At 40.7% G+C, this 20,115-nt stretch overlaps 1 protein-coding gene across 3 annotated transcripts in view; it reads right to left on the bottom strand.

Annotated features, from left to right (window-relative positions):
• Nucleotides 1-4,861: 4,861 nt before the first annotated feature.
• The window catches only part of CPXM2 (carboxypeptidase X, M14 family member 2), a 101,730-nt gene continuing 86,476 nt past the window's right edge, over nt 4,862-20,115 (bottom strand). For all 3 annotated transcript variants that reach the window (XM_084634372.1, XM_084634373.1, XM_084634374.1), the window contains 3 exons: nt 15,513-15,652; nt 14,130-14,229; nt 4,862-5,197 (listed from right to left, as the gene is read on the bottom strand). In XM_084634372.1, coding sequence (XP_084490498.1) covers nt 4,944-5,197; nt 14,130-14,229; nt 15,513-15,652 — 494 coding nt within the window. In that variant the 3' untranslated portion in view covers nt 4,862-4,943. The remainder of the gene's footprint in view (nt 5,198-14,129; nt 14,230-15,512; nt 15,653-20,115) is intronic.

Below are 20,115 nucleotides of genomic sequence, written 5' to 3'. Positions count from 1 at the left end.
TCGTTGGTTTGATAGAAAGAGTAGAATGCAATGTTCAAGGAGAGAGAATATCTATTATAAGGATGTAGATTAAATGGAAAACATGATGGTGATGTCTGATTTTATCAGCATAAGGTTGTGGTTTGGGCCTATCTCTAGTTCTGATAGTAACACCTGCTACTTCAAAATGTGTCTCTGAACTTGAACAATAATTATATCTCCTAGTCACTACAGAAACAAAGAGTTGATATCATAGTTCAGTATTATTGTATAGCATGCATAAGTAGTTACAGTCCTGGGCTGAAATCCTAGAGCCATTGAATTCAATGGCAAAACTCCCTTGGCCTTTAATAGGCCCAGGACTTTACTCTTGGAGCTTTAAACTTCCACCTGCACTATAGGGGATTTTCTGCCCTACAGGGTGCCTTACTCTGCAAATAGTCCCATGGGCACAAATGGAATACTTGCAGAGTAAGGTGCTACTACTGAATATGAGAAGGGATATTGTTATCTAGCCTTTGGGAGATGGCAAGATCCACCAGATGGGGCCCCCAGATGTGGATCAGGAGATCTGGTTTCTTTACCCAGCTCTACCACTGGCACATTGCATGAACTACGGGCAAGTCACTTCCTGTGTCTAGGATTCTACAGCTGTCAAATGGAAATAATAATGTTTACCCACCTTTGGAAAGCATTCTGAATTTCACAGATAACTGAGAAAGGGGTGCACATTCTGCTCCTAAGTACCTGTATTAATAACTACTGTTATTTAGCAGATTTTGCCACCTTCCATACACTTACTAAGTACAAATTTTTCAATGAAAGAGACATGACTTCTCACGGAGTAAAGTACTACTTAATTTGAACAAATGGAGGCACAGTCTGGCTTCCAATAAATAGGGATGTGATGCATATTTGTTCTCAGACATGAATGTCTGTGATAAGTTTTGCACCTTTTTGGTAATGTAGATTCTCAAATTGACAGTGGTTCACCAATTCCAGTGGAAATACTTTGGTGGCATTGATGGCACTTCATGTGCAACTGCCTCACATTAGTCAAAAAGCTCATCTCAAAGAACACCAGTGTCTGAAGGTAAGATAATAGAAATTCGTGACATTGAACCTATCAAACACAAATACACAGGCCTGTTTGTGTCAGAAATTAAAATTTGCCAATGTGTTGTGGGGCTTTTTTTTTTTTTTTATGGTCAGCACATCTATAATTAATTTATCTTTTAAAATGTCAAAATGTGTTTGGTATTTAGAATAGCATGGGGTGATATAATTGAATTTTTAAATAATAATAACAACAACAAGAATAAATTTAGTTCTTATTCAGCACTTCTCAATCACAGGTCTCCAAGCACTTGTAAAGGAAGGAAATATCACTATCACCATTTAGAGACAGGGAAATTCAGGCAGTGAGATGAAGTGACTGGCAAGAACTGGAACATGGATCTCCTGAGTCCCAGTGCACTGAGTAAGGTACAGCTTAATTCGAATAAGGGAGTGTGGCAGGGTGCTGCTGGGGAAGCCTCAATCAGCTCCTGCCATTCCAACCCCAATCAGGGGGAATGGATTGGGGCTGGGTAAAGAGCCTAGGTTTGCCTAATCACTGACTGTACTTGCCAGCCTCATTAGGCAGGAGCTATTAGGCTGTGAGGAACTGAGTGAAAAGGAGGGTGGAGACCAGGAGGGAAGGGAAGCTCAGGGAGAGGTAGGAGCCTGCTACTCTGTTCCTGACCAGGCCTGTGTTAGGCCAAGCCATGGTAAATAGCCTGTATATCATAGGAAACTGGTGGTGGGAAACGGACACAAATAAAGAGCACAGGAGTTGCACCAGCTTGGAGTGTCCCTGAGTCTGTGAGGTGCGGGGCCAAGGGGCTGGATTGCAAGAGTGGAATGGGCACGCCGATACAGGCACTATTAGTTATCTCCATAACTATTTTGTCCATATTGGCATCAGAGTAACAAGTCCTGCCTTATGCTTTCCAACTTCAGTTTTTGGTGACTCGCGCTCCCGTACTTGTGCATGTACCCATCTGCAGATGTATATTTGTTCTGGGCAGCACAAGAAGACAAGACAAGACACCAGGAATATAGTTTAAATAGGCTGCAGCTTTATTAAGAAACACATCTGCAAATTATCCAGAAATAACCCATCCAGTGCAAGTTATCCCTCCTTCCATAATTTCTATCTCCTGGGGGAGGACTGCTAACAGCCCCCCCACCTCTTAAACCATTCTCAGCACTGTTGCTGGAACCCCATCAGCCTTCCCTCACCTGAGGGTTAAGGGAGCAGGGACAGGGGTTGTCTTCTCATTGTACCAGACATTAGGAGTTCCAACTCCATTCTCCACCTTTTTTAGGAGATGTCTTCTCCTAATCCACCTCCGGTTCTGGTTTACCAGGGAACCAGACCCCATATTTCAGAGTAGCAGCTGTGTTAGTCTGTATTCGCAAAAAGAAAAGGAGTACTTGTGGCACCTTAGAGACTAACAAATTTATTTGAGCGTAAGCTTTCGTGAGCTACAGCTCACTTCATCGGACCCCATATTGAACAAGTATGTACACTAGGCACCTACCAAATTGTGACAAAATGAATTTTACAACCTAACCTACCCATTGGGTCCCTGGGCGGCTGAGTGGAAGTTGAGAAACCCGCACACTGGCCCCAGGCCAATCTGGCAGTGAAGGAAAAATTCCTACGCAGCACCCAAAAGTAACTAGCATGATGCCCACAGCAAGGCCCCACAACCCAGTCCTATTCTAATCCCAAGGGGAAGGGAGAGGGAGTTTTCTTCCCAGTGCAGAATGGCATCCTTTGGTAGCCAATAAGGTTGTGCTGCAACCTTCTGTCCAACCAATCACCAACCTAGCTTCTCTCCTCTAGCCCATGGGGAAGAGAGGGGCGAGAAGGGGCAATCCTTAAAAGGGCCAAGGATTTTCTTTCCCCTGCTGGCCCAGACAAAACCTCCTCACCTCTGAGGCTGGTCAGAGGGTATTTTGAGAAAAGTAAGTACACTTTCATCTCCTGTACTACTCCCTTCCATTCGCCTGATCTTGTAACATAGAAAGCCTCCTGTAAGAAATAAATGTTTTGGTTGAAGATCCAGTATCAAAAGTCAATACCAGGAGTAAGTACTGGAGAAGAAAAAGTGCAAACAATAGATGCCACGGTCCTCAAGCCACATACATTCTGACATTCCACGGTTTCAGAATTTGCCATGGAATCCACCCCTTGCAGCAGAATTGTGCTCCGGAACTAGGCTTTTACTTTTAAAGATGTACCTTTCTAATCTGTATGGTTTTGAAGATAACCTTCTAAAGGTGAACCCAGTATAAACTCATTCAGTGTTGCTTTGAGTCTGCCAACAACCTGAAACATTACATAGGTGTGGAGTGAACTGCCCCATTTATTTTAACTAGGAGTGCTGGCTCTGAAACCTAAACATGTCAGTTTAAATGTCAACATTACTAATTATTGCACTGCTGACCAAATTCCTCCCCATGTCTCTCCAGGCACACAAATCTCCTACTCAGCTGCAAAAATCTCCAGGTCTTCGTTGGCAACTTTGCTGATGCAATTAGGTGTTGGCACTACAAAAATTTGTGGCATATTGAACACTAAAAGGATGAGGACAGGGTGAAATAAATAAAATTTAACATCAAAATAAATAACATGGGGGCTAAATTATTCATTTTACATATTCATAGATTGTAAGGCCAGAAGGGACCATTGTGATCATCTAGTCTAACCTCATATTCAATTCATTGAAGGCCTTTGCTTTTTTAAATTTAAATGAAAGTGCACCAAGATTTGCACCAGAAGACTGAAATATCCAGGGACTTTACCACCCAATTTAAATGCACCTTGGAGTGGAATTTAAGAAGGCTTGACCCTGGATACTTCTCTAATATTAAAGAGAGAGACTCGTGCTCTTAATAAATAATGCAACCATCTCAATAATACAGAATTTAATGAGAGTCCTGCTATTTCCTTGGGTCCCAGCTGTGGCAACATTGTTGCTTAATGGTATTTACAGAACAAGTATGTGCTAGAATAGCTTCCATAGGATGGACTAAAACTAGTTATTATGCAAGGGTTGATGATTGCTTTCAGTGTATATTATTGATTCTGCAACCATTTATCTCTCTTTTCTTCATGTACAAGATAAGTTGTTGACAAGAAGAAATAAATTAAATATAGCAGACATGTATTTTCACCAAAGATTTTCTATTTGAAGTTTATTTTCTTCAATTCCGAATGATACTTTGGTGATCATCTTTTTCCAGGAATCATAAGAACGTATTGAGTAAGGCAAAGCTCTAACAGCAATAATCACGGTTTTAGCAGAATTGTACTTGAAAGTGCCCATTGCATTCTTGCTACCAAGCATACAAGGGATATTATGTTTATTCTTAGAATTTTGACAGGAAACTAAAAATGTAGGGCCAGGCCCTCCTCTAGTGTAAATCAATGTAGCAACTTTGGCGCTGATTTACACCAACTGAGGAGCTGGCCTGTATTTCTCTAGTTTGTTCTCCCCCAAATTGATGTGGATTATTCTTGAAAATCCATCCTACCTTCCTGTGCAGTTTTGTTACTTAAAAGTCAATAAGGCGCAAATCCGGTGCCCACAGCATAGCAACACCTGAAAAACAGTGACACTGTGATGCTGGCACAGCAGAGAGAGGAGGAATCCATTCCACTACCCTGCATAGGTCCCCCACCCAATGTGCATTTAGCTGGATTGTATACAGGGAACAAAAACTGTATCCCTAAAACCTCAGAGGAGAAAAGGTTTTGGAAGCTCAAGAGATTCTTCAATACAAATATACTAATTAGAACTCCTCGAATAGACAAAAACATGTTAATGTTGGCTATGTATCTTTTACTACTATAATTGGTTTTGATTTAAGCAGAGCTTGTAAACGCCATGTGTTACAACAGAGAAAGTAGTCTATCTTTGCTGGCGTCTCTGCCTAGCCCTTTGTCTGAGCCGTCGGATTGACAGACTAATGGGCTGCTTTCCAAATTTCTCCATGATTTCTTTGATTCGTGCGAGGTTGGTTTTGCTGATTGTGAAGTCACACTGAGTGGCTCCCATGTCATAACCTACTGCACAGTTCTTGGTGGAAGAGGTATAGCCCTCCGCTTTTGCAGTGACCACATATTCTCCTGGGTTCAGGAGACGCCAGTAATCCCCATCACTCGCTGTTAAAGAAATCAGAAAAGAAGATTTTCAGACTATTGCTCTTTTGACAGATATGTCAACACTTATTCACTATAAAGGTCTATGTTAGGTCTGTGGCCTGAAGTTATACATGTAGGACTTGAGCCTCCTGTCCAGTTAACCTCCCCTTGGCTGTGGTTGGTACCAGACCCAGAAAGAAGTCAGGTATCAAAGGTGGCTGTGTTCCTTCTTTACAACCTTCTTTTCCACCAAGTTTGGGATCACCTGAGTGGCAATTTGGCTCCTGGCACAAGCTGAAACAGCTTTGGGGGCTCATCCACACTCAAGAATTGCTGGAGTGTAGTGGAGCTCTGGCCAAGTCCCGTGCCCAGCCACATCCCAACACGGGAGGCCATAAGAGGAGCTGTATAGGGCTGGCTACACTGGCTCTATTTCACCCAAAGATTCCCCTACACCAAGCAGGTGGCCCAGTCTGCTAGCTGTCTTGGGCCACCAGAGCAACACAAAGCAACAGGACAGGCCCCAGGTATCTGACCCATGGCATATGTAGCATTTGCTTGACAATGCCCTGCTTCTCAATAACAGAATGTTTTAAGCAAAACACTGCTCTTTCTTTGCAGCCTTTTTAATGACCTTTAAATGGGGAAAAAAAAAATACGTGCTTGATTCCAAGTCAAGTCACAATTTGGAAAAGTAGCCTAGGCCTGGCTGCTCCTATGTGTGACTATGTAGCCCTCACCATGGAAACATAAATGAAGCTGGCAATGAAAACAAAATGCCACCATGAAAATCCATTACAGTTTTCATTTACCATCCTAATTTTCTGTAACTGTACATAAAAAATAGTACTGATTTCCCAAACAGAATTCTCTGGACAGGTGAGATATACACAGGGCTGAGAGAAGGGTTAAAAATAACCTGTTTCCCAGCACCATCAGCCAAATTAAGTTTGATCTTAGCAGTTTGATATTTTGTTGAATTAAAATACACCCACAATAATTCCTTGATATGCCACCTTTGCCACTTTGGGGCCCTTTCACTGTTGCCCTCAGCATACAACAATCATGTTTTTGCTTTATAATATCAATTCGTCGACAGAAAGCAATTTCATATGTAACTTAGGCCATGATTTTCAGCATAGTACTTAACCACATTCCTAACTTTAAAGACGTGAGTACCCCATTGTAATCCATTGAACTACTTGCGTGGATAAAGCAAAGCACATGTTTCAGTACCTCATTGAATCAGGGCCTTAATGATTTTCCTTACAGAAGATATCCATGGCTTAATGTTTACCCAATAATTTGGACATTCTTTGGTCTTCTAGTGATGTTATTTTAAGCAGCAAGTATGTTTCATAATGGATTGAAAGAGGGAATGAAACTTAGCTTCTTACTGTAAAATTGTATTTGTTTTACAATTTACCCTAGTAAAGCCTCCTGAGTTGTAGCCATGCATTTTCAAGGTTTCCTAGGATGTAATACTATATATAAAGAAATGTGACATCTCCCACAGGAAGAGTTATTGTAATATTCATGTGAAATGACATTACTATTATTGGCCCTGCCCCTGGGTGACTTACAATACAAAGTTGCTAAAATGAAAGACAATCAAGATGAAAAGATTGTATGCTGGGAAGAAGAAGACAGACTGTGCTAGAGCTGGGCTTTATATTTTATATCTTGCATCTGTGTAAAGATCTAAAATTGTATATTGGGGCTGGATAAGCTAGGCATCATGGTTTGACATAGCAGGAATCAGCAAAAGAACAAAACCAAAAAACAGTGCTAATCATCTCCTGGCATTATTGTGAAAGAGGACGTAACTGACACACCTGGTCAAGTTACTTCTCGTAGAGTAAAGAGGGCTCATATTTTTCTACCAACCAGTTTGAGAGTGTTTTAAAAGAGGAGATAGGCCATATTCTCTGCTGATATCTGTCTACTGTGCACTTCTTGGGAGTAGGGGGCGAGTCAGGTGGGGAGGGATTATCATGGAGCTCTGCTTTGCTGTGCCTGTCCTGTACTGCTGCAGTGTCCACCACAGGAACTTAGAGCTGGTTTGGGGTTGGCCCTGAGAATCCACTTTGGTTCCAAGTGCACAGGACTAAATGGGCGTATTTTCTCCCAGACCAAGTGGGTGGGCAATAGTGTAGCCTGACTCTGCCCCATTATGCTAGCCAGCACCGCTATGCTGGTCCAGAAGGGTGTCGTACTTTGCAGTGGCGGATTAGATGCTGGGTCAATGGAGCCCGTGCCAGGGGCCCTGGCCAATTGGGGGGCCCTGGAAAAATGGGACGGGGTGGGGAGCATCCCCCATGTGCTCTGGCCCAAGGCCCCACATAACTGTAATCCGCCTCTGGTACTTTGGTGCTGTATAGGCCAGCAGCAAATTACTTACTTCTCTGGAGCAAGAGGAAACAAAGGAAATTTTGTCTCAGAGAGATGTCTCTTGACCACAGTGCCTTGTAGGATATTGCATTGGTGGTGCAGTTTATGCATCACACTTTGGACAAGGTTGTGCCTAACGACACAATTAGCCTTTGGTGCATCCACACATTTCTGACAAGCATTTGTCATGTATTTTAGTATAGCTTGAGAAATACTATAAAAGAAGCTACACATTCAACCACCACCAGGAAATAATTATAGAGCTAAATACAAACTACTGGCAGGATTTACTTATTTAGCTCTTTTCTGTTTTAAAACAAGTAGAGTTCATTCCAAGAGTTTGCTCCTGTTACCCATCATTTAATCTCAGGGTACGAAGAGATTTCATTCTCTGGGCTAAATGAACTACATCAAAAATTCCTGTACAGATGGTAGAGACATGTGATCAAAAATACGGGGGGGTTTAGAGAATATTAAGAGGTACTTTGGTAAACATAAAGAGATAGTGTACTCAGTTAAAATGACAACACATACTACGAAAGATATCAAATGAATATATGTAAATAGACTCCAGAAGGCACCTTGATCTTGTTAACAATGTGACAGATAATAAAATAAAAATTAGGAGGAATAAATTATAATGGGCCAGATCTTCAGCTGGTGTAGCTCCATTAAGTCAGTGGAATTATTCCAATTTACATCAACTGAGGATCTGTCTGAATGCTTTATTACCAACAAAGGGCCCTACTATGAAGTTAATTTGCCTGCCCAAGGAATGATGGTGTACACCCATAAATAGTTGAGTGCTAGGCAGCAGCCAGCAGTGCTTCAAGATAATGTATTGTTATTAGTCAACCCACTAAAATAATAAAATCTGGTGAACAATTAGAGAGAAATGTTAGATGCAAAATCTTTGTTTTGGATGTTGTTAGAAACTCTGAAATTCTTATCAGATTCTCTGAAATAAAGCTTTCTACAAGAGTTTCAGGCAAACTTGAGTTAATTTATGGTTTGCTTTGAAAACCATGCAAAAGCTAGGCACTGTGGTAATAGGTGCTCGAGAAATGCTGACAGACAGAATGAAATACTGCAATTTTGACCAAGTTTCACTTTGACATTTGGTGTTCAAAAGATGGGTGTGAAACTATATGAAACAAAACCAGAAAATGTGGCTCACCATAAGCCAAAAGCTTTGAGATTAGTAAAACGCTAATTGTTTGCTTCATGTGTGGCAGGTTGCCACAGGCAAAATGGTCTTTTTACTTGGGAAATATTCCACTTCCATTTTAATTTCAAAGAAATCACCAACCCTTCCAGAACTGATAGCAGTGTAGGTTATGTTCTTGACACTGAGTCCCTGTAATGGGCTAGGATCCTATATACACCAGAGGCTCTCAAAACAGCAATCTCTGGACACAGCTCGCCCATGGAGCTTTTAGGGGGGTCTGCTGAAAGGTAGCTGGACATGCAGTGCTGACTTTTCTTCCTTATTTCCTGCTGCTAAATATTTTTAATAGACAGCTAAAAATCCATCAGATGCTTTCCTAAAGTTACTTTTCATGACAGCAATGGGTGGAGTTGCCACAGGGATGTTCTTTGATTGTTTAAGGAGAGAGGGTGTGGGGTCGTGAATGAGAAGAGAGGTGTCCACAATCCTTTAAAATATACCCCTGCCATCCTTACACCTCTCTATGAGCTACGCAGACCTTGTATCTAGGTATGCAGAGGTAAGTGGGCATAGTGCACTCACTTACTCCCTCCCCTGTGCTAGAACAGGGAATGGACAGGGTCTCAGCTCGTCCCACCCCCACAATAGACTGGTCAACACAGCTGAGCTTGCACAAGTGGTGTTGCATTTTGCTGCTGGTAAAGGCCGGGAACACAGGAGATGCAGAGAGTACCTCAGAAAGGTGCCTCTGACACGTTATGCCTCCCAAGGCTATTTTTGGGCTGGCTCAGCTTTTCCGCAGGACTGTGCGCCTAATGCTAAGGGCTAGAATGCACAGCCCTGGGTAATGGAGATGTGTGAACCCCATCACCTCAAGGAGCCAACGGAATAACAAGAGAAGCAAGGTGCTACTTGACATTAATAAGGTCATTGGAATCAGGCCCTGAATATAAATAAAATATATTTAGAATAACTGTTTAATTTTATATCTCAATAAGAGATATCCAATGACCTCTGCTAGCTGGTCTTTGAAAAATGCGGAGGTAAAAAGTGTCCAAACGGGTTTGTTGATCCAACTAATGAACTTATTTCCCAGGGTCATCTGACAGAGCACAGTTCACATGTAACCATAAAACCATATCATCACCTCTGCTCAATCAATAGCTGTATGTACAGCAAGAAAAAAAGGGAAGAATGTGTTCAAGCTCCTGGTCTCACAAAATCAATAATTTCAATTAACCTATTAATATTATCAGCACAGTGTCACCCCTTCCTACTCCCATCAGATACATTGTACCGCTAAGTGAAAGTAACAGAAGGTTCTTTCTGCACTAGAGAAGGAAGAGGAGAAATGTCCTGGAACAAATGTATGTTAATAGAAAGCCTATTGTAGACACAATTCTCACCTGCTTAATAGGGTAGTTGACTCCATTTACATGTCAGAAAATAGCAGGTATTTTAAAAACTTAATAGCTATAATCCATTTTAAAGCAAAACTTAGAAGGGTAAAGAAAGTTGCCCAGATTCTCCTCTTGTTTAAACCAATTTTGACGCAGTGCAACTCCGTTGCTTCAATGGGAATAGTCCCAGTTTAAACAGGTATAAAAGAGAGAAGAATGAGATCCCACAGAGATAATTTATTTTTTTCTCTGCAGATCTATATATCATTTTAGCTTAGTGGCTATCCCATAAAATTTCTAGTTTCAAAGACTAATGACAGCCCGTCCCCTTTATTTATTTAATGTAAGGCAAGATAGAAGTTCCATGTTTCCATCTATAAGTACGAGTATCAATTTTTTACACTTCCCAGATTATGGAAAAGAATAACAATTATACTTTCTCTTTTTATTATTAATAGTTAGCAGTGAACCTTAACCAGACAATTCTGATTCAGACCTGCACCTAAACTTTCTCAAAGTCCATGAGTGTTTACAGAGCAGATTGTGGGGTCTTCCATAATTCTGTTCTTATACATTCATGTGGGATTCTTCTCCATATGCACTCAGATTTGCATTTTCTCTAAATCATCCACTATTCTCCAGTGTGGTATCTAATGTAACCCAGTATATTGAGGGATTGGAATAATCATCCATTGCATTTATTCAGTTCCCAGTAAACATTTACCAGAGTAATATAACCTACAGTTTATGACAGCCTTCTAGGTTAGTGGAAAAACAACTGATTATTTTCATTCCCTCTTTTGTTTTCCAGTGGCCCCATTTTGAAATATATAAAGAAGACGTAATTGCCTTACTAAATATCTGCAATTCTATGTTTTCTCTCACAGCAGAGACATAGTAAAGTTGAAATAAAACTTATCATAACTGAGCTAAATTTGCTGATATTATTGAGTCAGCTAACCTAAAATAGTAGATATCTGAGACTCAGAACTTGCTTACCTAAAACTGCTGGAGTTCCTGGTATTCCATAGCCCCCCATTGATTAATTATGTCATACAACTGTATAAGCAGATCTTAAATTCAATGATGGGTAGATAATGAAATACCCAGTATATCACATTGCTAATTGCTTTCCCACATTCTAATACCAAACCAACCCTTGAGTATATGGCCATCATATCCTTACATTTGTTTACAAAATTACCACCTCTGCATATGGTATTTCTGAGATTGATAGAACCGGTATTGGTTTAGGGGTGCTCTTTGCGAGAATTATATTTTTCAGCATCAGAGCTAATGCTACTCCCTGTCATCTCAACGCAAACAACTCACAGATCTACCTCTCTACTCTGGTCCTGTCTCTTTCTGTCCAAATTAAAATCTCAGCCTGTTTTATGTCTCTTTGTGGATGTCCAGCCATCAGACTAAGCTCAGTGTGTCCAAAACAGAGCTCTTAACTTTCACACCAGACTCCTTTCCCTTTTTCAGTGATTGAGGACCATCTTCCTTCCTATCACTCTGGGGTGTAACCTGAATATTATCTTCTTTTCAGCACTCTGTCTAGATACTCATATCAAAGACATCAACATTTTTCTGTATCTTCCTGCATAACATCTCTGAGATCTGGCCTTTCCTCTACAGCCACACAGCTAAAACTCTTATCTAGTCACCATCATCTGACTTCTCGACTACTGCAACATCCTCTTCCCTGGCCTTGATAAATGCAATCTTGCCCCCACTTCAATCCATTCAAAATGCTGCTGCACAGATCATTTTCCTGGCTTGTTTCTTTTGATCGTATCACCTCTCCTTTTCCATCTCATCACTGAGTCTCCACTCCCTACCAGATCAAACTACTCACCTTCACTTACAAGGTTCTTCAGAGGCTAGCCCCACCCTACCTACCACTTTTCACATGCTATCAAAAATCAGCTCTCACCTTTGCTCTGCCAATAATGCCAGTCTTCCTCACCCACTTGTTAAATTTTCAAACACACACTTCTATGCTATCTCTCATGCTGTACCTCACTCTTGGGCAAAGCTCCCCATAAACATCTGCAAAGCCACCTCATTGTCCTCTTTCAAATTCCTCAGTAAAACGGTCTTCTGTTGTGATGCCTACAAAAATCCTGACCACTATTAAGCAGATACTGTGCTGTGACAGTCTATTATGCTAATCATTACTGTGGTATCATTTCCTGGTGTTCCTTCATCTGTTGTCGCTCATCATAGACTGTGAGCTCCTCAAGGCAGAGACCACCTGTTGCATCTGTATTAGCACAGCACCTAGCCCAAAGGGACACTTGTCTATGACTGGGTGCTCTAGGCGTGACTGCAGTACAAATAAATAATAATAATAATAAACTAGTTCAAAAGTACTTTGGAAAAGTCCAGATGTTTGATCTAACTCCCTCTGAATAGCCCTGGGTACATTCTGAATTTGCTGGCTCACATTTGCTTAATTAATACTGTGAAAATACTGAATGCACACATTTATTAACTTTCTTTTTTTAATAGAAATCTGGATCAGCAATGCTCTATGAGTGCAATTCACCCTGCGTGAAGTAACCCTTCCACCGGGCTCCGAGATTCCACCAAGCGTGCACAGTGGAACTGCAAACCTCTGAAGAGCATGAGGTTCCTCCCTTCCTACAGCAGCTGCTTCACCTTTTCACGCTCATCCAAACTAGACCTCTAAATCTTTCATGTTCCCTTAACCACAGAATTAATAACCACAGAAGCACCCTTTGCTATTGTTAATGGTGCTCTAATTAATTTTGGCTAGACAGTCACCGCCCTCACTTGGCCACACATGGGAGTAAGGCCTCCCTTGTTCAGACTGTGATTTCTACTGTGTTGGAGAGCGCAGGGGCTACCTACCCAATACCAACCACTACAAGCAAGTAGGCAGGGAGGGGGAGGAGAAGGACAAGAAGCGGGAGGAGCCCTGGCTCCCCTCCCTACCTTCTGGTCAGAGTAGCCACTCCATGAAAAGGAGCAAAGTTACTTATGCCTCCTCCAGACCAGGGGAATTGAGTGACAATTCATTCTCTGGTGTGCTCCTAGGGCACTGGAGCTATGTGCGGTCCCTTCCTCGGGGAAAACTGTAAAGTTACAATGCAGCCCTATATTTGTTTGCAATAAATCTACTGATTTGTGTACATGGATGTGATGCTGATGGAAAAGAAGGAAGCACTTGGAGGAAATAGCAGGAAATAGACCTCACCTTCTACTGAGGTGTATGTCATAGATTCATAGATATTAAGGTCAGAAGGGACCATTAGGATCATCTAGTCTGACCTCCTGCACAACGCAGGCCACAGAATCTCACCCAGCCACTCCTGCGAAAAACCTCTCACCTATGTCTGAGCTATTGAAGTCCTCAAATCATGGTTTAAAGACTTCAAGGAGCAGAGAATCCTCCAGCAAGTGACCCATGCCCCATGCTACAGAGGAAAGTGAAAAACCTCCAGGGCCTCTTCAAATCTGCCCTGGAGGAAGATTCCTTCCCGACCCCAAATATGGCGATCAGCTAAACCCTGAGCATATGGGCAAGATTCACCAGCCAGATACCCAGGAAAGAATTAGAGGGATGGTCGTTTGATATAAGCAGGAACTCAGATCCCACCCCATCTAGCATCCCATCACAGGCCATTGGGCCTATTTACCATGAATAGTTAAAGATCAATTAATTGCCAAAATCATGTTTTCCCATCATACCATCTCCTCCATAAACGTATCGAGCCTCATCTTCAGTTGTCCAGGAGATGCTAAACTTTTATGGGCTCTTAAAAGCTAAATAGACTCTTAAACTAAGCCTAGATGCCCATATAGTAGCAATTCCCAGAAACGTCAACTTTCACTATGTTCTTCCCTTCTGATGTCCCCATCAGAGCATTCCAAGCTTTTGTCTCCTCACTGCAACACACCATATCCTAGCTTAACCGAGAAGGTCAGATAGTTCAGATGGTTCAGAATGCAGCATTTTTTTTACCTGTGCGAATGTCGTGGTTAACACCCTCTACTGAAATAATGGCATTTGGAATTCCCTTTCCAGATAAATCCCTTACCATGCCTTTGATGCCCCGGTGGACCTAGTAGTGGGACAAATAAATGGATACCTATTACACAACAGTGAAAACCAAATATGATAGAATCATCAAACAGTCAGATCTGCATGAGAAAGCAAATCATTAACTTGATAATGACTATGTTCTCTTCCACCAGAAATCTTGGATGAAAGATATAATTAATCTAGCCCCAAATTTAAAAAGAACATTTTTTTCTCAAATGTAGACTCTGAGCCTTCTCCCCATGTCTGCATATTGCAGTAGGTAAAATGGTATGCATTCTCAACGCATATAAAATATATGTATGTCAACAGGATCGGTTCGTTTTTTTATCTTCTTTGCAAATAATATAGTTTTGAAATATCACTATCAACATAAAATTCACTTTCTAGGCATCAGCCACTTTTGACTTCACTTTTTTTTTTAGAGCTTCTGCAGTTATGAACATAAGAGAGAGCCAGATAAAACAACTAAAAGTAGCAAGTCAAAGGGATTTTCATGCGATTGTTTTTAATCAAGCACTGCACTCTGGTAAAATTTTAACATGCTTCATTATTTTGTCCACTTAAACTAAAATAGTCTGATGTTTGAAAAAATTCTGCCAGTAATTTTGAAGGGTAAGGTTTCTATGATAAATGCCAAAAATGTTCATAATTCAAAACACAGATCATAAGTGAAACCTTTAGTGAAAGAATTAGCTACCACATAGGGGTTTACTAAACTGAAATAAAACATATTAGCCCTGTGAGATCACCAGGGGTGTATGGAGGACTGGAAAACTTTGGATAAAAAAGTATATTAAGATTTTTCTAGTGTTTTAAATGATGGCTAGTTGTATAGGTATTCGTACAAAGTTTCTCAGTTTCTTTTTAGCGGGAGCACTCTGGATTTTAAAGGTCAAATCTGGACTCTACCCGTAATGCAATGTAAACGCTGTGGTTGAGATTTCCAAAGCAGCATGAGAACCAATGGAAGATAAATAATTAAGCTAATGGAAGATATGTGTCTGAATCCCATTGGCTGATTTGAAAAGCTGTGGAGGGCAACCCACTGAGAGCTCCTATACGAATCAGCACAGTTCTGAACTCTTTAGCATCTGTCTCTGCAGGATCAGGTAGAAGGTAATTTGTGAACAACCTGGGGGAAAAGCAAGGTTATAGTAAGTACCTCTGAAAACTGTATGGGTCCATTGGACTGGAACCTTACCTACCAGAAAACACAGCAGGCTACAGTAACTTCAAATTAAGACTTTCACTTAGGCCCCTTCCAAAGTGAATTCTAATTGGGAAAGGTATTCTCTTTCATACCTGTTCCATAAAAACAATCAGGGATTCACGGTTGTTTTCCCATTCTTCAGGTAACTCGCTCTCATGAGGATATTTGTCACAGCCCACATAGATGGATAGCTCAAAGCAGTTTGTGTGCAGGTAACTAAAGTCATTTATACCTGTTGACGTAATAAAATAAGAAAAGCTTTAGAACCATAAAATGCTGCTCTTGTTTATTTTGGGCACTAGACCTGATTATTTTAATCAAAGAGCAGAATATCTGAATAGCACAAAGTAGACGACAGTTCTGGCAGGAAAATGCTGTTTTAAAAATGCCATGAATATATTAAATTGATTCTCATAACATTGTGCCAATAGAAACAAAATCTAAATTGCAATTCTAAAGAAGTAAAGCCATAATAGCTCCACGAAACTTGATGCAAACTTTTTAAATTTTCCTATAGACACGAAGGTCCATTTTCATTTTATCCCATTTAAAACAAGGAACTGAGTAGCACAGAGCATGATAAACCAAGATGAAAAGAGAGAGAGAGCGAGATAGAGGTGGAGGTAGCTACTGTACTCATCCTCAGTATAAGCCTTGTTGAAAGCCCCTTGAAGACTATGGGAGTCTTGGTCGCAGTGTTCTGCAGGGTTCAGTCCAATCACTTCTCTTATTCAGCATATATGTGAGACTGCCGAGTGAGCGTGTGTGAAAGTATGGACTATTTTGTCATCAATGCACTAATGACACACAGCATGAATCTCAGTCCCCTTTAGTGCTGAAAGTGGGGTCACCTTCTTGCTGTCCCAGGGTCTAACAAAATTTGGGATCTAAATGAAAAATAGTTGGGTTAAGCTTATAACAGATAAGATGGATGTGATGCTGATGAAAAAGAAGGAAGCACTTGGAGGAAATAGCAGGAAATATGACCTCTCCTTTTACTGAGATGTATGTTCTTCAGTTGTCCAGGAGGTGCTAAACTTTATGGGCTCTTAAATGGATTCTTAAACTAAGCCTAGATGCCCCTATAGTAGCAATTCCCAGAAATGTCAGATTTCACTATGTTCTTCCCTTCTGATGCCCCAATTACAGTATTCCAAGCTTTTGTCTTCTCCAGGGAGGATCATTGCAACACAACATATCTTGGCCTAACCCACAAGATGGGATCACAAACTATAGATGGTACAGCATGCAGCATCCTGTCTGCTAAGTGGAAGGTACTGCCAAGAGCAAAAAATACCAATTCTTCACACTTTACATAGGCTGCCATTCCAATCCCAAGTACAGTTCAAGGTCCAATTCTACTTTCATTGAAACTGGAAGTCTGAGTAACTCCACTGACTTAATCTACATCAGTAAAACTGAGAGCTGAATTCTTCTCATGGTCCTCACCATCAAAGCGCTAAATGGGGGAAGGACTTAGCTGTCTCAAAGGCCACCTTTTTCCTGTAATTTTCCACGGAAACACAGTTACTGATAATAGTGCAGGTTTTAATGCAGAGGGGTCAGCAGCAGAGTATTTTCCCTGGAGCTATGAAAACTCTTGTAGACCATTCAGTAGCTACACTGTGCTAAAGAAGGATGGTCGCTTGATACTAGTGAGCACTGGCGTGGGGGCAATAAGCTCATTTATACCATTCTTAAATGCCCATATGTAGAGTGAGCGTGGTTTTGGTTTTCAGTTATTAACAATAAACAGGATTGTGGATAGTACAAATATTTTCCTACAGAAGTAGTACGTATGAGTTCGTCATATATAACTGATAAGGGAATAGAGAAGAGTAAAGGTCGTACAGGATATGTTTGGTGTCCTTTCACCTGTAAGTTCTGGGTGACCTATTCCATGTATAGAGCCTGGCTCTGTGAGAGAACTATGGACTGCATTCTTGTTTCCTCTATAGGGTCCTGCAAAAGATCAGAATTAGTATCGTTGTCTCCTAATAAAGATGTTCATTCGCGATGTGTCCTAACCAACCATCCCTGAACTTTGATGAAGCTCCAATCTGTGTCCATACTTCACAACTACCTCCAATCTCTATAATGGGCCAAACGCTAAACCCCCAGATTCCCCTGAGCACTGGGGAAGTCTGTATGTAGATGCAGACCTCCAATCCACTTCCATTTTTTCCGTTTCTCTGCTGATTCCCAGAAGAATCTCCCTTGGGGGAATTTCATTTACTAACATTCTCCAAACTAACACAGATAACACAATTGAATGACCAGGCTGAATGCAGGGGGAAGGAAGGAACGAAGATTAATTTCTCATTATCCGAACAAACTGATAATAAAAAAAATATTTAAGGCTAAGAAGAAAATTGCTCATTAATGATCATAAACTGATTTCTTTCCTAATGGCAAAGATTAGCAGGAAATACATTCACCAAGTATATCTGATTGAAGAGAATTAAAAAAAGAAGAAGATCCAATCAATCCAATTATTATGCAGCAGCAGTCAAGTGTTTAATGAGCCCTCAGTGCCTTCTGGATGCAGAGTAGGAGGATTATATAACACAGATGTTAAATTTTTATATGTTTGTTGATGGGGAAAGACTAAAATTTCAGACGCTGGCATATGCTGCTCTGCAGAAGCCTGTTTCCTTTCCATTTGAGAAATGCTCACAAACGTTTTCTCTTCACATATCGTATTTCATCCTGGATAATCTATGGTGAAATGTTTTGTGTTACACAGTAATTGCTCTGTTTTCACACGTCTCCTTCAAATAATGGCTCAGTGTTGCCAGGAGGAACTCTCCATATATTGTTTGAATGCCCAAATCCAGCATTGGAAATCAAAGATAAGATTTATATGTTGCGTAGTGTACAAGGGGCTTATCCACTGCTTAGATGTTATTTTTAGACTGATTGAAGAGATCATTTACATGGAAGCCCATGATATGCTACAGGGAATAATGTAGTTAAATACCCAAGAAATGCTGAGGCATTTGATATCTGCAGAAGCTGTTTACAGCCAGCTTACTACACCTCCAGGGTCATTTGGTGGTATAAAGGGGCTAGAGAGCTTCTGGGCAACTCTCTCAGTGCAGGGTTTATGTACACCAGCTCCTTCACAAACCCAGTGTAGGGGCATATCAAGGGCATGGCTGGGGGCTGGGAGGGTCCTGAACAGCTTTGAATTCAGCTATTTTGGGCTGAGGAGAAGCCCATTGAACAATATGAGAGTAAGTTAGAGCAGACCCTGGGCTATTTTCAGGAATGTCACTTTGGGAACAGAGTTTACATGAACAGCTGTTTAAGAAAGAATAAGTAATGCATCCGATGAAGTGAGCTGTAGCTCACGAAAGCTTATGCTCAAATAAATTGGTTAGTCTCTAAGGTGCCACAAGTACTCCTTTTCTTTTTGTGAATACAGACTAACACGGCTGTTACTCTGAAACCTATTGCAACTGTGTGGCTTAAAAGAGGAATAATTGAGAGAACAGTCCATGTGAAAATCTGTGACTAGGTAGAAATAATGTCGACATAGCAGACAGGCAACTCCTCACCCTCAAATCTGAGGCACTTTTGTTCTGGGTTTGGAGCTGAATGTAGCAACTCAGGTCATGTCTCTGATTAATGAGGTTTTTGGTATTAATTGTTAAAAATAATTCAGACTTTTTGGTTTATGATTCACTTAAACCATTTTCACTAGTCTCCTAATAATTATTGTCAGCTTATTCCTAAATACCTAACTCCACTTTGCAAAGGGGGCATCCTTATTCAAATTTTACAGATGGGGAAACTGAGGCAATGACTTGCCCAAAGTCACCCAGCAGGAAAGTGACACAGCTTTGAATAGAACCCAGGTCTCCTGAATCCCAGTCCAGTGCTCTTGGTATAAGAAGAAAGAAGAAAAATAAAAAAAAATATTCTAGTAATCTCCCCACAAAACAAACCCAGAGACTTCATTATAACACCAGAAAACAGAATATTAAAAATAATGTGAAGCATCATATAGGAACAAAACAAATTCAATGAACCAAATTCAACATAAAATTGTTACTAAGAAATCATATACTACTCAGCATCTATGCTGTAGCCAGTTACTTACTGCTACAGCTGTTAGTGATACTGCCAGCCTTATCTTTGTTGTATCGATTCATAATCAGGTTTATACAGCATTTAAGAAAATTAAAGTCAAATTCAATAATTAGGCAGTCAACTTTCCAAGTTTTCAGAATTTGCATAATGCATGGACCCTTATCTGCAGGAACTGTTTTTGTAATGTGGACAGTTCACCATCTCTTCCCCTGAATTTGTTCAGTTGTTTTTAACATAGTGAAACATATTTTAAAGTGCAATAAGCTTGGCTTCAGTCAGCCACAATTAACTTTGCCTGATCCAATAAAAGTAGCACTGTTTATACAGTGAGGATGGTGCAAAATAACAAGCAAGACCAAAAGCTCTAATAAAGAAAATGGTATCTATTTACATTAAATATGACAACAATAACAACCGTAAATAGATACAAGTACGTGGCTTTACATGCCATTTTCTTTATTAGAGCTCTTGGTCTTGCTTGTTATTTATCATTTTGGGGCTACTCCTTTGATTATGGCATTCGCTACTCCTCTTTTCCTCCATCCTTTGTAAGGCAATGGTACATTTTGTTGGTGGAGTGACATGCTTAAGGTTGGCAGG

The sequence above is a fragment of the Lepidochelys olivacea genome (assembly GCF_965140295.1).
Source record: "Lepidochelys olivacea isolate rLepOli2 genome assembly, chromosome: 7".
NCBI lineage: Eukaryota > Metazoa > Chordata > Testudines > Cheloniidae > Lepidochelys > Lepidochelys olivacea.
The sequence above is the reverse complement of the archived record's forward strand: the minus strand, read 5'-3'. Positions and strand labels throughout refer to the sequence as shown.